The sequence below is a fragment of the Hyperolius riggenbachi genome, chromosome 7 (assembly GCF_040937935.1).
Source record: "Hyperolius riggenbachi isolate aHypRig1 chromosome 7, aHypRig1.pri, whole genome shotgun sequence".
In the NCBI taxonomy this organism is placed as follows: domain Eukaryota; kingdom Metazoa; phylum Chordata; class Amphibia; order Anura; family Hyperoliidae; genus Hyperolius; species Hyperolius riggenbachi.
Genome location: NC_090652.1, coordinates 97,824,504 through 97,839,561, shown reverse-complemented (window position 1 = coordinate 97,839,561; position 15,058 = coordinate 97,824,504). Strand labels below are relative to the sequence as shown.

The following is a 15,058-nucleotide window of genomic DNA, read 5'->3' as shown; positions in this document are numbered from 1 at the left end:
GGTAGACCCTAAAGGGTAGTGCCCTGTGCAAGAGACTGTTTTGTTCTTTGATATTTTGAGATTGTTTTTTTTATTTTTCCATAATTTTTATTATTTTTCATGCAGTACTTCTTTCATATAGCATTAATTCTGTATGCATTGTGAATGTTCAGAACCTGTGAAGTAACAGGGAATTATTGAATGTTACTAATATATTCACGTGGTGAGTCTGACCCACCCTTAAGAGGAGGGGCCAGCAATATAAATTGTAGGTGGAGGTGGTAGGCGGTTACACCTGATGAAGGGCGGAGCCCGAAACATGTAGTGTGTATCGACATGCAATAAAGTGAACGCAAGTTCCAGCCTGTGGCGTGCCTCCTTCTATCATATCTGAGTATCACTGTGTGGAGCAGGGGTGGTGTACCTGCTTGGAGGAGTAGCACCGGCGCCGCTTTCCTGGTCCAGGATTGAGCCACAAAGCTAAGTTCAATCAAGTATACTATTGTCCTTACACATTTTGGGCCCAGCTCAAATTAATTGATGGGATTGTATCTGGAAAGGTGTGGTTCATCAAGTAGAACACACTTCTTCATTTCTCAGTCCTTCCTAAACACTGGCCTGGATCTGGCCCTCCAGGCCTGGAGTTCGACACCTGTGGGCCAAGGTATCTTTTAAGCAACTGGAATTCTATCTTGCATCATGCAGTCCGCACCTGTGTCGGATAACCAAGAATCTACTGTACAAGGAAAATTAACATTTCCTCAGTGCACAGAGGGATGACTTAGTGCTAATTAGCTGGAAAACCTTCGTTCTACGGTCTACCTCAAATTAATATTATTAGTACACATTCATAATGTGGCTGCATACTCTGGCACTTTACATTCTAAGAGCTGCGCTGCAGGTATATGCATGTGACTATAGTCACAAAACCACTCGTTCTCCAACCTTTCAGTTGAAAGGCTGAAGGAGTAATGGTTAAGGGCTCTGCCTCTGACACAGGAGACCTGGGTTCAAATCTCAGCTCTGCCTGTTCAGTAAGCCAGCACCTATTCAGTAGGAGACCTTTGGCAAGTCTCCCTAACACTGCTACTGCCTATAGAGCGCGCCCTAGTGGCTGCAGCTCTGGCGCTTTGAGTCCGCCAGGAGAAAAGCGCAATATAAATGTTCTGTGTTTGTTTGGGCTATGAGCAGATATAACCCGGGTTGAACATTGACAATAAGTGATAATTTTTTTTGGGTGAAATTCCAGGCCAGGCTTACAGGGTCTTTTATGTGAGTCTGATGTGATGCCAGATTTTTTTTATTTTATTTTTTTAAAAGAGGGGAGTCTCTATAAAGCCTTCCCATTTCTCTCCTGGTCCCGTCGTTCCTGCGCTGGCTCCCCTGTTAGGTCGGAGACTGCTCTCTGCCACTGCGGGGTGCACTCTTGAACAAGGGCCTCTCCATACTGTGCATGCGCAAGTGTGTGAGAATGTGCTCGCGCATGTGCAGCATAGAGCGGCCCATCGTCAGCAGCCGGGCCGGTTCAAGTAACAATTGGGCCCTAGGGCAAAATTAGCCTGGGGGCCCCCCAACACACACACCCCCGAACCAAAAAGCGTCATTAGAGGCCCTTTGTTGCAGCCAAATTTACCTCCTGTGCCCCTGAGCTGGCTGCTAAACCTCCCCCAATCACCTCCCAACTTAACAGACTCTGCAGAGTCCCTGGGGAGCAACAGTTAAGATGGGGGAGGGACAACTTGGGGGTCCCCTACAGGCTTTGGGGCCCTAGGGCAATTGCCTATTTTTTCCTATGGTAGCTCCGGCCCTGGTCAGCAGCACTTGGGCTCCTAAAAACGTTTGAAGCACAGACTAGTTCCAAGTAGGATTGGCATTGTACATACTCCTGTTTATTTCATTATTTCATGTTACATGTAACTTCAGGGTCCAGGTTCAGGTTTAACCACTTCACCCCACAGGCTATTTTAACCTTCAACTTTCAGCGCTCTTCATACTCATTTGGCTATGACTTTATCACTGCTTATCAAACTTAAATGATCTATATCTTTTTTTTTTTTTTTTCTGCCACCAACGTGTATTTTTTCTGCTTTGTGTTTTCTCATTCTCTGTCACTGATTACAGGCCTTTAGTTGCAAAAATAACAGTAATGTACCTGTCAGGCTTGTCTGGTCAATGACTATAGGTCAGGTATGTCCATGTGACTTACCTATAGCCCAGCCCGTAACACCTGCACAAACTCCTAACACAGAACTACAATAACCCTGCAGGTAGATGTAGCATACAGACTGACAGATAGTATCCACTAAAGCAGGGCTTCTCAAGACGCGGTACGCGTACCCCGGGGGTGCGCGAAACTACTGCCGGGGGTACGCCTGCCATCCCCGCAGACCTCCGATCATCGCTGCCTGCTGTCCCCGCTGCCTCCGGGGAGAACACTTGGGAAGCTGGGAGAGAAGAGATGATAGGCGGGAAGCTGCAGGCACAAAAGGTGACACACTGGGCGTGTTTTACTGGAATTTACTGCCCAGCGGTTTAGGGTTGGTGAGATGGGATAGTTGGAATAGCGCGGCTGGTTTCAGGTTGGGGAGGATCGGGCTCTGAAAGGGCGAGTACATAATCAAGTTACCTATAAGCAATATAAGAAATATGAATATAATATCATATGAACGATGATGATAGCACTACCCAGCGATGGCATACAGCCACGTAAGGCTGATAGGCCCCTAGCTGACAAGCTTTCTGCATGTGGTGTGCATCTGAGTGGGAAAAAAAAAAAAAAGATACAAGGCAGAGTCTGCAACAAGGAGTCAAACTAGAGTAAAGCATGGTCAAAAATGCAAGGCAGTCGGCAACAGAAAAATAGTTTGTGAGCGCATACCCAGCAATAAGCCAAAAGCTAAATGCTATCACGGGCGATAACTGGGGGTGCTCACCTGAGTTAAATACAAGCACTAACCAATCAAAAAGCAAAAGAATCGAAAGTAACCAATAGCATACAGCGTGTCAGCAGGTTAGCTGACACACAACATGGACACATGGTTAATATTTACAGCGGTGGAGCGCGTACTGAGAGCGCGTCCGCCGCCTATCCAATGGGAGCTAAGAGCCCTGCTGCGCTCCAGTGACGTCAGCGGCCTGCCAAGATCCGGAAGCTTGGGCCTCAGCCCGGGTCTCGGCGTTCAACCGCCATGAGTGCCCTGATTATCTTACAGTACCCTGGTGACATACATTATCATTATTATTTATTGTATTTATAAAGCGCCAACATATTACGCAGCGCTGGACATTAATTTAGGTTACAGACAATATTTAGGGGTCACATACAGCAATATGACAATACAGGAATACAAGAAAACCAGATCACACAGCACAGTATGAGTACAAGGTAATGCTTAGTCAGTCTTTGGATGGGAGCATGGAGATTAGACAAGTTAGGTTCACTCAAATGCATAGCATGGGTTTACAGTAATGGAGGTGCATGATCAGGTAGGACACAAAAGGAGGAGGATGTGAGAATTGTGAGGGGTGGTAAGCCAGAGTGAAAAGGTGAGTTTTGAGGGCCTTCTTGAAGGTGTTGAAGGAGGGGGCTGCCCTAATGGGTGGAGGTAGAGAGTTCCATAGTGTTGGAGCGGCTCTTGAGAAGTCCTGGAGGCGTGCATGGGACTGGGTGATGCGGGGGACGGTCAGGCGAAGTTCATTGGAGGAGCGGAGTGAGCGGTTTGGTGTGTATCTCTGAGTAAGATCAGAAATGTAGGTTTGACAGGTTTTGTGCACGGATTTGTAAGTCAGACACCGTATCTTGAATCTGATTCTGGACTGGATAGGAAGCCAGTGGAGGGATTCACGGAGGGGAGCCGCCCTGGTGGAGCGATGGGAGGAGTGGATAATTCTGGCTGCCGCATTCATGATGGACTGCAGTGGGGCTATTCGGGTCATAGGGAGACCAGACAGAAGGGCATTGCAGTAGTCGAGGTGGGAAATTATGAGGGCATGGATGAGGAGTTTGGTGGTGGCAGAGGTCAGGAAAGGGCGAATCTTACAGATGTTACGAAGGTGGAAGTTGCAGGACTTTGTGAGGTTTTGGATGTGGGGAGTGAAGGAGAGTGCAGAGTCCAGGGTGACATCCAGACAGCGGGCTTAAGAGGTAGGGGCGAATGGTAGTGTGGTTAACCGTGACCTGCACATCTGGGAGGTCCACGGATGACCAGGGTGGGAAGATCATAAATTCCGTTTTGCCTAGATTTAGTTTCAGGAACCAAGTGGACATCCAGGAGTAGATGGCAGATAGGCAGGAGGAGACCTTGTCCATGGTAGTGTTGGATATGTCAGGGGTGTGAAGGTAGATTTGGGTGTCATCTGCATACAGATGATAGTTAAAACCCATGGAGGAGATAACCTTGTTAATGGAGGATGTGTATAGGGAGAACAGTAGGGGGCCAAGGACCGAGCCTTGGGGGACTTCCACTGAGAGGTGGTTGGGGGTGGATGAGAACTCATTGAAGGAGGTCGTGAAGGAGCGGTTGGAGAGGTAGGATGAAAGCCAGGTCTGGGCGAGATCGTGAATGCCCATGGACTGGAGGAGTACGGGATGATCTACTGTATCAAAAGCTGCTGAAAGACCTAGGAGGAGGAGAATGGAGTATTTACCTTCAGCTTTAGCTAAGGCAAGGTCATTGACCACTTTGGTGAGAGCCGTTTCGGTTGAGTGGGCAGGCCGAAATCCAGATTGCAGTGGGTCTAGTAGTGAGTTGGCATTGAGGTACTGGGTCAGGCGTTTGTGAACCAGACGCTCAAGGAGTTTTGAGGTAAAGGGGAGGAGGGAGATTGGGCGGTAGTTGGAGGGTAGCGAGGGGTTAAATAGTTGTGTTCCTTAGGTAACAAATTATGTATTTGCTTTTAAATACGATTACTTTGTTTTCTTTTTACCAGCTTTTATTTTGGTTCAGGATACATTAAAAGAACTATTTTATTGCTTTTGATTCATTCCGTCCCTAAAAAGAAGCGCCCACACTGCTCCCGTCGCCTGGAGCGCCCTGCGTGTGTGCAGTACTACTGTGCAGGCACAGAACGTTCCCAGCCATGGAAGCGAAGTGGGGGAGCCTGCTTGACCTCACTGCGCCTGTGGCGACTGGCCTCCTCACTGGCTGAACGGGCTGCTTTGGGAGGGTCCAAGAGGCTTTGGACGGCGGTGTGGGAGTGAACTGTTCGGAGAGGGCTGTAGGAAGTCCCAGATATGTATACATCTTTTACTTCCCGTCGTTTCAGCATGAAACCTGGGACCACATGCTTTTCAATGGTGATATGCACATTTGTTCCAAAGCTCACAAATTTTCAACCGTGATTCCCCCACCCAGCATAAAATCACAAAGCACTTGCGATTAGCATAGACTTTTGGCAAGTGTCTTAGGTCTATGGTGGGTAAAGTGCGGATTAAAATGTGCACTCCATACACAAAATCGCCTTTTAAAACCGTGGCCATTTTCTGCAAAGCAAGTGTGGTCCCAGCCTAAAAATGGTCACTATACTGGCTGTAAAAGGCATCATTAACAAAAATAGGCACAGATGCGCTTGTCTTATCATTCTGATGACAGCTTGTACTCATGTGCAACTGTCATAAGAAAGAACTCCCCGTGGGTGAGTCTGACGACTCGTAGTTTGAAAAAGTCCGACGTGTGTACGTGCCTAGAAGTGTGTAATTTATATACGCCTAATGAGGTTTTTTTCACTTTATATGTAATAAATCTATGTTTTAAAACATTATCTATCCTACTGGTAACATTAAAAAGAAAGTAATGTCGGGTTCAAAAGCTTGGGTACAAAACGAGATACTTACCTAAAGAGAGGGAAGCCTCAGGATCCTATCGAGGCTTCCCTTTCTGCTCAGAAGTCCCCCGTTTCTGATTGTGGCTCCCCAGTAGATTTGCAACAATGCATTGTCGCTAATTATATCTGGGCCTCAGAGCTCTTTTTCTTCCAGCATGGCCGTGCAATAGCCGACCTAGCCTGCCCCTGCATGTGCAGTAAGCCAGAACTGCAGGCTCCTTGGTAATGCGCATGAGTGGACTGGCTTGCGCGGCTACTGCCTGGCCCTGCTTCAGGAGGAAGAGCTGCGCAGCCCGATGTGGAGGGGGACTGCGCTCAGCAATGGGGGGGGGGGGGTGTGTTCAGATCACAGAGGGAAGCCTCAATAGGATCCTGAGGGCTTGTTCAGATCACAAATGCGGATGGCCATGCGTGTGGAACGCAACACGTACAAACGCACGCCATCCGCGTTTGTGTGCGTTGCGTGGCTGATCCCATCACTGAAAAGTGAATGGGACAGCCGCGCGTTTTTACAAAATCTGCGTGCAGCATGCATTCCCGGACTGCACAGGTCGAATGCATGCAGTGTGAACATCAGACAGGGCACTCTATGCACTGTCTGATGTCGTGCGTGTCTGCCTCCTGCACGCGTTTCCAAAACGCGACTGGAAACGCGTGCAGTCTGAACGGGCCGAGGCTTCCCTCTCTCTAAAAGGACAACTGAAGTGAGAGGTATATAGGGGCTGCAATATTTTTTCTTTTTAAGCTATACCAGCTGCCTGGCTATCCTGCTGATCCTCTGCCTCTAATACTTTAAAGAGTAACTGTCGGGCATAAAATCAAAAATCAATTATTTATTTTTGTCTGGTAAACAAGTATAAGGATGCTAAGCAGGCAATCCAAAAGTTAAAATCACTATTACTTTTCTTGTTGATAAATTATCATTCCCCAGTTTACCTGACTCTTATTTGGTACATAGACAATTTGGTACACAAAAGAGAAGTTGCAGGGCATGCTGGGTTGTCTTTTTTTTGCTTCTCTACTTCCCCTCAGACTTAACCAATGCAGCCTGATTGGCTAAAGCCTCTTTCCCTCCTGTTTTCCCCTCCCACACCTCTGTTCCTCTCTGATTGGCCAAAATGTCTCAGGCTAAAACAATGCACTTTCTATAGTGAAGGGCAGGCAAATCAGGCAGAGGAGATTAAGGGTGGATATTGCATCACGATTGGCTTCAAAATAGCCACGGTAAATATGGAAACTGTCTAGAATAGGATTCTCTACTTTTCCTTTATAAAATTCACAGGAATCATAACGTGAACAGTGCAATACATATGTTATGTAAGTAGAACAAGTATTTATCTACTTACATATGTGTTTTTTTCCCCCTGAGATAGTATGGCTGACAGCTCCTCTTTAAGCCATAGACCCTGAATGGCTGTAGCTCTGGCACTTTGAGTCCGCCAGGAGAAAAGCGCGATATAAATGTTCTGTGTTTGTTTGTTTGAACAAGCATACAACAGATAAGATGTTTCTGACATTGTCAACTCTGATGAGATTAGCTGCATGCTTATTCAGGTGACTATTCAGACACTACTGCAGCCAAATAGACCAGCAGGGCTGCCAGGCGCCTGGTATTGCTTAACCTCCTGAGCGGTATGGACGAGCTCAGCTCGTCCATCACCGCCGGAGGCTGCCGCTCAGGCCCTGCTGGGCCGATTTTCTTCAAATAAAAAGCAGCACACGCAGCCGGCACTTTGCCAGCCGCGTGTGCTGACTGATCGCCGCCGCTCTGCGGCGATCCGCCGCGAGCAGCGGCGAAAGCGGGTCCCCCCAGCCGCCTGAGCCCAGCGTAGCCGGAACAAAAAGTTCCGGCCAGCGCTAAGGGCTGGATCGGAGGCGGCTGACGTCAGGACGTCGGCTGACGTCCATGACGTCACTCCGCTCGTCGCTATGGCGACGATCTAAGCAAAACAAGGAAGGCCGCTCATTGCGGCCTTCCTTGTTTATTCTGGGCGCCGGAGGCGATCGGAAGAACGCCTCCGGAGCGCCCTCTAGTGGGCTTTCATGCAGCCAACTTTTAGTTGGCTGCATGAAATAGTTTTTTTTTAATTAAAAAAAAACCCTCCCGCAGCCTCCCTGGCGATCTCAATAGAACGCCGGGGAGGTTAAAAAGGAAAGAAACATGGCAGCCTCCATATACTTCTCACTTCAGTTGTCCTTTAAGGTATCTATCCGATTTTGGCTCGGGATCACTTTAATGCCAACTGTTTTATAATATTCTTTATTATTCCTTTCAGCAAGTGTTATTTATTTTTTTTATAACATGGAAGACTTGCTCAGTTTGTGACTGGGAGTAAGTCTTATGTGAAGATTTTCTTGTGAATACACACAGCATGTGATCATGGCTCACATCTTACTTCACAATTCTCTTTCTACCCTAGGATAAAGTGTCTTATTTTATTGGATGTTGGAACAAGCTTTGCTGCAGAGATTCCTTTACAAGAACGCTGAGAAATGTAAGTATATTTCTATTAAACGATACAGCGACTAGAGGAAATCAGTGTGTATGTATCCATTATTCTTTTTTTGCCTGATAAGTTTTCCTTTTGCCTGTAGCAGGAATAAATCCACAGTAACCTAGAAGTATTTGGGCATGTCAGTATGCATTTAAAAAATTCATTTTTTTTAAATGTTTTTTTCTTTAACATTGGAGAACTCCTCCTGGGTCTTCTTCTATTGAGTCCACTGTCACTCAAAAAGACTTCGATTGAGCCCCCAAAAAGAAATTGGAGAGTTTGAAATGGGAAGTTCTTGGCTTTTTTGTCCACCATTTAACCCATTTGCCCTTTCTTGGGTTGATTTTCCTCTTGGCTGTTTTGCGGAGGTCGCCTAAAGTCTCATCATGGTCCTTAAATTTCATTATAATATTTAGTACAGACATAGAAAGGACCGCGCCCACTCACCCTTGACTGAAGGTGGCCACACCCGATACAATAAAATGATCTGATTTTATGTTAATTCGATAAAAACAATTGGATCTCCCGAAAAAATCAAAAGCACTTTTTTTTTCATTTGACTGAAAAATCCGATCGGATTTCCTGTTTTCTTCTATTTTAATCGATCCGGAATGCCAGATACCGTATATACTCGAGTATAAGCCGACTCGAGTATAGGCCGACCCCCCAACTTTTACCAAAAAATCCTGGAAAAAATGATTGATCCGAGTATAGGCCGAGGGTAGGAAATGCAGCAGCATTAATAATAAAAATAATTCCTCCTCCTCATCTGTCTAATCACAAATTGTAATTTGAACTCTCCTGTGTCACCTGTCAAGGTAAATAAGCTCATTTGAAAGCACAGGATGTTAATATGTCTGCTTCCATGAAAGCAGGAAGTAGACGCACTGCAGATGTATTGCAGGATTTTGTATCAGCTGTAACAAAGAATTGTTTTTCTTTACTATCTTAAGGTGCGTATCTTATAGAGCAGAGAGAAAGTACTGAGTTCTGCATTAAAAGCTATCACTAATGGCAGCGTGCCCCCCTGCACTCCCCCACCGCAATGTGTAAAAAAAAGGGAAAAAAAGCTGAGCAGCACTAATGATCACATAACTCCCCCCTCCCCTCCTGCTCGTGGCTATGTGTACTGTAATCTGTGCCCCCTTCCCGTTTGCCGCAATGCGTACAGTAACCCACATGCCCCTCTCCCCCGCTATGTTTAACTTGAGTGCCCACCTCCCCGAGTGCACCTTCCTTCCGCAGAGTGTAAAAAAAAAAAAAGCTGAGCAGCGCTAATGGTTGATTAACTTCCCCCTCCCGCTCGCCGCAATGTATACAGTAACCCGCGTGTCCTCCCCGCTATGTGTAAAGTGCTGTAATCCATGTGACAGTCTCTCCCCGGCAGACTGGAGTGTGTTGCCAACCTTGGAATTGTCCTCCGTGTCCCCCGAGTGTCACCATATGCAGCGCAGCTTTGAGTAACTCACAGTGATCCGCGCTGTGTTCGGATGCCTCTTCCTGCCTGTCGCAGGCTCGTTGCTATGACGCCGCACGTGGTGCACGTGATTGAGTCATAGCAACGAGCCTGCGACAGGCAGGAAGAGGCATCCGAACACAGCGCGGATCACTGTGAGTTACTCAAAGCTGCGCTGCATATGGTGACACTCGGGGGACACGGAGGACAATTCCAAGGTTGGCAACACACTCCAGTCTGCCGGGGAGCGACTGTCACATGGATTACAGCACTTTACACATAGCGGGGAGGAGGACACGCGGGTTACTGTATACATTGCGGCGAGCGGGAGGGGGAAGTTAATCAACCATTAGCGCTGCTCAGCTTTTTTTTTTTTACACTCTGCGGAAGGAAGGTGCACTCGGGGAGGTGGGCACTCGAGTATAAGCCGAGACCCCCACTTTTGGGCCACTTTTTTGGCCTCAAAAACTCGGCTTATACTCGAGGATATACGGTATGTTTCTTCAATCTTTCTAAAGATTGTATGGTGTGTGTTGGATTGTCAATTTATTAATATACATACCCTGGCAATTGTCGGTTTCCAATCATTTTTATCATAATTGGGGAAAAATTGAAAATACGTGTGTGGTACATTGGTCATGTTTTTGAAATGTTACAATCAGTCAGAAAAATGTATTGCAATTCTTAAATTTAACAGATATTTAAAAAATTGTATGGTGTGTGGCCACCTTAATGGTCTCTGCACCTTGAGACCCAACAGTCACTTTGCAAAACTAGTTAGCACCACCAACGCTCTTTATTTAGAAACAAAGTTCTATGTCAAAAAAATATGAGCAACTTCAGCTGACAGTCTGCTGTTTCAGATGACCACTTTCTCAAAGCTGCATAGTAAGAGCTTTTATACATTTGTGGTGCCGACTATCTTTGCTAGTTATAACATTTGCAGCTGTTTCACAAAAAATTCAAGCTGCTTGGAGTTGGTTTTATAACATTTCCCTCCCCTGCTTTACTGTAAATTTCTTCATGATCTTCTAAGAAAAGACTCCTTTTTGTTTTTTCTGGTCCATGTTCAGTGTGTGACACAACATGATAAACAGCCAGCAGTTTCAAGTATTTTCTCCATCTAGATAGGCTGAATGAATAATTGCACAATTGGAGACGTGTGGTATTAATTAACAAGCAGCAGTTTTGCAAACCACATTAATCCCCTTATTTATTATCTTTTCTAGGAGTACCGACGAATGTGTCCGGGCCATTTTAGAATATCTTTGTAGCATAAACAGTGTTACCTTTTTTATACTTGTGTTGGTTTATTTGATGACATATCAATGTCAAGCAGATATACAGTACTTGACAATTGCTTTCAATGTAATTACTCTGTCAATAATCTATAAGAGCAGTGTTCTCCCCAGAAATTTTTTCCAGCCGGGTGGCATGAAAAAGTAGCTGGGTGGTGTGCGAGCTGCGAATGCAAGGCTGGTGTAATTCTGCATACAGTATAGGAGGAGAGCCAGGTGCTCATCAAAATTAGCCAGGTGAAGCACCCGTAAAGAGCCTGAGGAGAACACTGCATATGGGTGTTACAGTTGCATTTCATACAGGAGTGATTATTGCATTTAAAGTGGTTAAACTATGGAAGAGTTTGGGCAGCATGGTGGCACAGCGGGTAGAACTCATGCCTTGCAGCGCTGGGTCCCTGGTTCAAATCCCAGCCAGGGCACTATCAGCACTGAGTTTGTAGGTTCTCACCATGTCTGTGTGGGTTTCCTCCCGCATCCCCAAAACATACAGATAGTTAAATGGCTTCCCCCTAAATTGGTCCTAGACTACGATGCATACACTTCAAGTATGAAGATGGTAGGAATTAGATAGTGAGCTTCTCTGAGGGACATTAAGGGACAAGACAATACACTCTGTACAGCGCTGCAGAAGATGTCAGCGCTATATACTGTAAATACTAATTAATAATAATTATAATATGGGGGTTGAGACAGAAAGCAGTCAGCAGCCTCTATCCCCAGCAAGTCAGGTGATCTAAATTAGAAGACACATGGGGGGCAGATCAGCTAATCTAAATTGCAGGTCACTACAGACCTTGTTTGTTTTACCAGGTGCCCTAGCATGAAAGCTCCCTGCACTCTCCCAAGCTGTCTGCAAACTCTGCACATCATATAAAAAGTGCTCCTGCTGGTTAGAGGACAATAGCAGAGATCTCATACCAGTGGAACTCTGATCATTTTACTTTATCTGCAGTTCTCAACTTCTCCCCACTGCATCAGAAGAGCTTGTGTGTTGAAGTCAAGTAGCCAGGAAACAGAGGGGGCGGGGCGGCAGAACTCCGTGCCCTGCACTGCCTGATCACATGTGAATCAGCCTCGGAGCTGCCCGGAAAGGATGGGACTGGCTGCTGACATTCATGCAGCCAGCCCAGGTCAGAGATAACACACTGTCCGGATTTGCTGGGGAGTGAGAGTCTGTCTGCAGCCCCAGGCTCTCTCCCCAGCATCAAGTCACACAGCACTAGCCTGCCTACATGTGTATCCAGACGCCTGCTGTTACGCCTGATCGTGGTGCCGAAATCCCGCCCCTTACAACTGGCCCAGCCAATCACAGTTGAAGCAGGAAGGATAGGTCACGCAGGCAGACGAGCGCTCCTGCACTGTACAGCGATAGCTTTTGTTGATTGATAGGTTATGGAGTGCTCCTGCCTGCAGTTTACAACGCTGGCATTTGCTAGCCAACAGGCGGGCGGTATTTCAAAACGCCTGAACGCCCACCTAATTTAGCCTGGGGAGAACACTGAAGAGTAGGAACAAATTCCATGCCTATATCCATGACCACATTAGGCAAATTTTTCTTAACTTCCAGTTCTTGGTAAAGCCAGTTGCTGAGACCCGAAATGAGAACCTACATAACGGGATATACACTGGCTGCTTTTGAGCCTTTTATACCACTTTGGATGGAGCTGCTAGGTAGAGAGTCTGGAGTTCTCTGGATTGCTATGGATGTACATGGCAAAGAAAAGTCTAGGTCCTATGTGTTGCAGTGGAGCAATGGCATGAGAAGGTGAGAACACAGAGTGCTTTGCTTGGAGAGCTCCTAAGGGAGTTGTTGTATGTACACAGGTCTATGGGGGGACAGGAAACATACTAGCAAGCTGCACACCTGGAGAGAGAGACCCTTGCATTACTGTGGTCTGTATGTACGTGTGTCAGGTTACCCCACCTCTATTTCTCCCCATGTTACCTCTCTTACTACAGCTTTCTTTGTCCTTGATCCTCTCCTCTGTTTTGTACTTTTTATTCCTGTTTCTGTCTCTTGGCAATGCTCTCCACATTTTTTTTTCCTCACTCAATACTCCCCTCCCACACTCTCTCCTTCACCTCTTTTCTTCCATCAACCACTTCTCCCCCTCTCTGCTGATTTTCGGTGTTTACAAAGCACCTCTTGTAGGATTTACTTAATCTAAAGCCGTTTTTCTCTTTTGGGGTAACATTAACACCCCCTTGATACATGCATCTTGGTTAGAAGTACATGATTGTGTAAAAATACTTTTCAAGCCTGCCTTTTTATGTTTTTCTATTTCAAACATTTTATAAGGAAATTAATGAACAAATTACAGATTTCATGTGGCCTGTTGACATAACCGTTCACAAAGTGTTTGCATAGAAACAGCAGTCACATAATTAGGTAATGTAACAGGAGGAAAAAAATCTACTCATACTGTGAACAGCCCTCAGGTAGTCCTATTAACACTGTTCTGGTTTACCTAAACTATGTACACACACTCGATAACCGTCATAAAAAAATCAGCGATCCTCAGCGATCCGCAGATTGGATCATTAGCAGCAGCTAATAAATGAATACCTGGAAGTGTGAAATTAGCTGGACTCAGTCCAACACTTTGATCCCTGTGGGCCCCATCACCTGCCGCTGCACCACATAATTGAAATATTCCTTGGGTTCTTTTTAGGCTCATCATTAGGGCTGCTGGACCTAGTCTAGCGTGGCATCCTATATGGATCAAAGTGTTGGACAAAGACCTGACCCATTGATAACCATCTAGCCGTCCTCGTCCCCTCCCCTGATGCCAGATCTCCTTGCACTAGTACGCGGAGGTAGAGACGCTGCAGCACTGCCTGGATCACCCATGCCCTTCTTCCCTCCCGATCCAGAAATTGGATTGGAAATGATCTAGTAAATGGAACAAAGAGTAAATTTGCCATCTTTGCAGAATATACTAAATTATGCAGGGTTTAGGAAATACTGTACTCTGCTATGGTAGCTTGAAATTGGCCTATGTTTTGTAAAGATTATGGAGGAAGTTATGGAAAAGAGAGGCTTGGCTCAAAATTGGGGGATTTAAACCCAGTTCCCTCATGTTTGTAAGTAATTAAATACTTTAGGCTTGTTTATATGGAATTTACTTTTAAAACTCACTGTGATGGAGTAACTGCAGTAAATTCAGGTACTCAAGAAGTCCATCATAACTTCCTTTGTACAACGTGATGAGAACCTAGGAGTCAAAGCTTACTTATTATATAATATATGTACAGTGCTGCCTACAATTATTAATACCCCTGGCAAATTTTTAATTAGTTACTTTTATTCAACCAGCAAGTAATTGTTTGATGGGAAATGACATAGGTGTCTCCCAAAAGCTAATAAGACAATGTACAAGAGGCATTATTGTGGGAGAAACAAACAAAACAAAAAACATTTCACAGCTTTTATTTACATTGTAGCAAAAAGTGTGCAGTCCAAAATTATTCATATCCTTCTCAACAATCAATAGAAAAAGCCTTTATTGGCTATTACAGCAATCAAACGCTTCCTATAATTGCAGACCCGCTTTTTGCATGTCTCCACAGGTATTATTGCCCATTCATCTTTAGCAACGAGATCCAAATCTTTCAGGTTGGAAGGTCTTTTTGCCATCACCCTGATGTTTAGCACCCTCCATAGATTCTCATTTGGATTCAAGTCAGGATTCTGGCTGGGTGACTCCAAAACGTTAATGCTGTTGTCTGCTAACCATTTCTTCACCGCTTTTGCTGTGTGTTTGGGGTCATTGTTGTGCTGAAATGTCCACTAGTGCCCAAGGCCCAATTTCTCTGCAGGCTGCCTGATGTTTTTGTTGAGAATCCTCATGTATTGTATTTATTGTATTTTCATGGTGCTGTTTACTGTGATTAGGTTCCCTGGTCCGTTGGCTGAAGAATACGTCCAAAGCATTAGGTTCCCACCACCATGTTTGACAGTGGGGATGGTGTTCTTTGTTTTGAAGGCTTTTCCTTTTTTACAC

The 15,058-nt window shown here is 45.6% G+C and overlaps 1 protein-coding gene across 2 annotated transcripts in view; it reads left to right on the top strand.

Annotated features, from left to right (window-relative positions):
• The window catches only part of LOC137524482 (ankyrin repeat and fibronectin type-III domain-containing protein 1-like), a 747,681-nt gene that overhangs the window by 43,458 nt on the left and 689,165 nt on the right, over window positions 1-15,058 (top strand). For both annotated transcript variants that reach the window (XM_068244405.1, XM_068244403.1), the window contains one exon: window positions 8,223-8,297. In XM_068244405.1, the coding sequence (XP_068100506.1) occupies window positions 8,296-8,297 (2 nt within the window). In that variant the 5' untranslated portion in view covers window positions 8,223-8,295. The remainder of the gene's footprint in view (window positions 1-8,222; window positions 8,298-15,058) is intronic.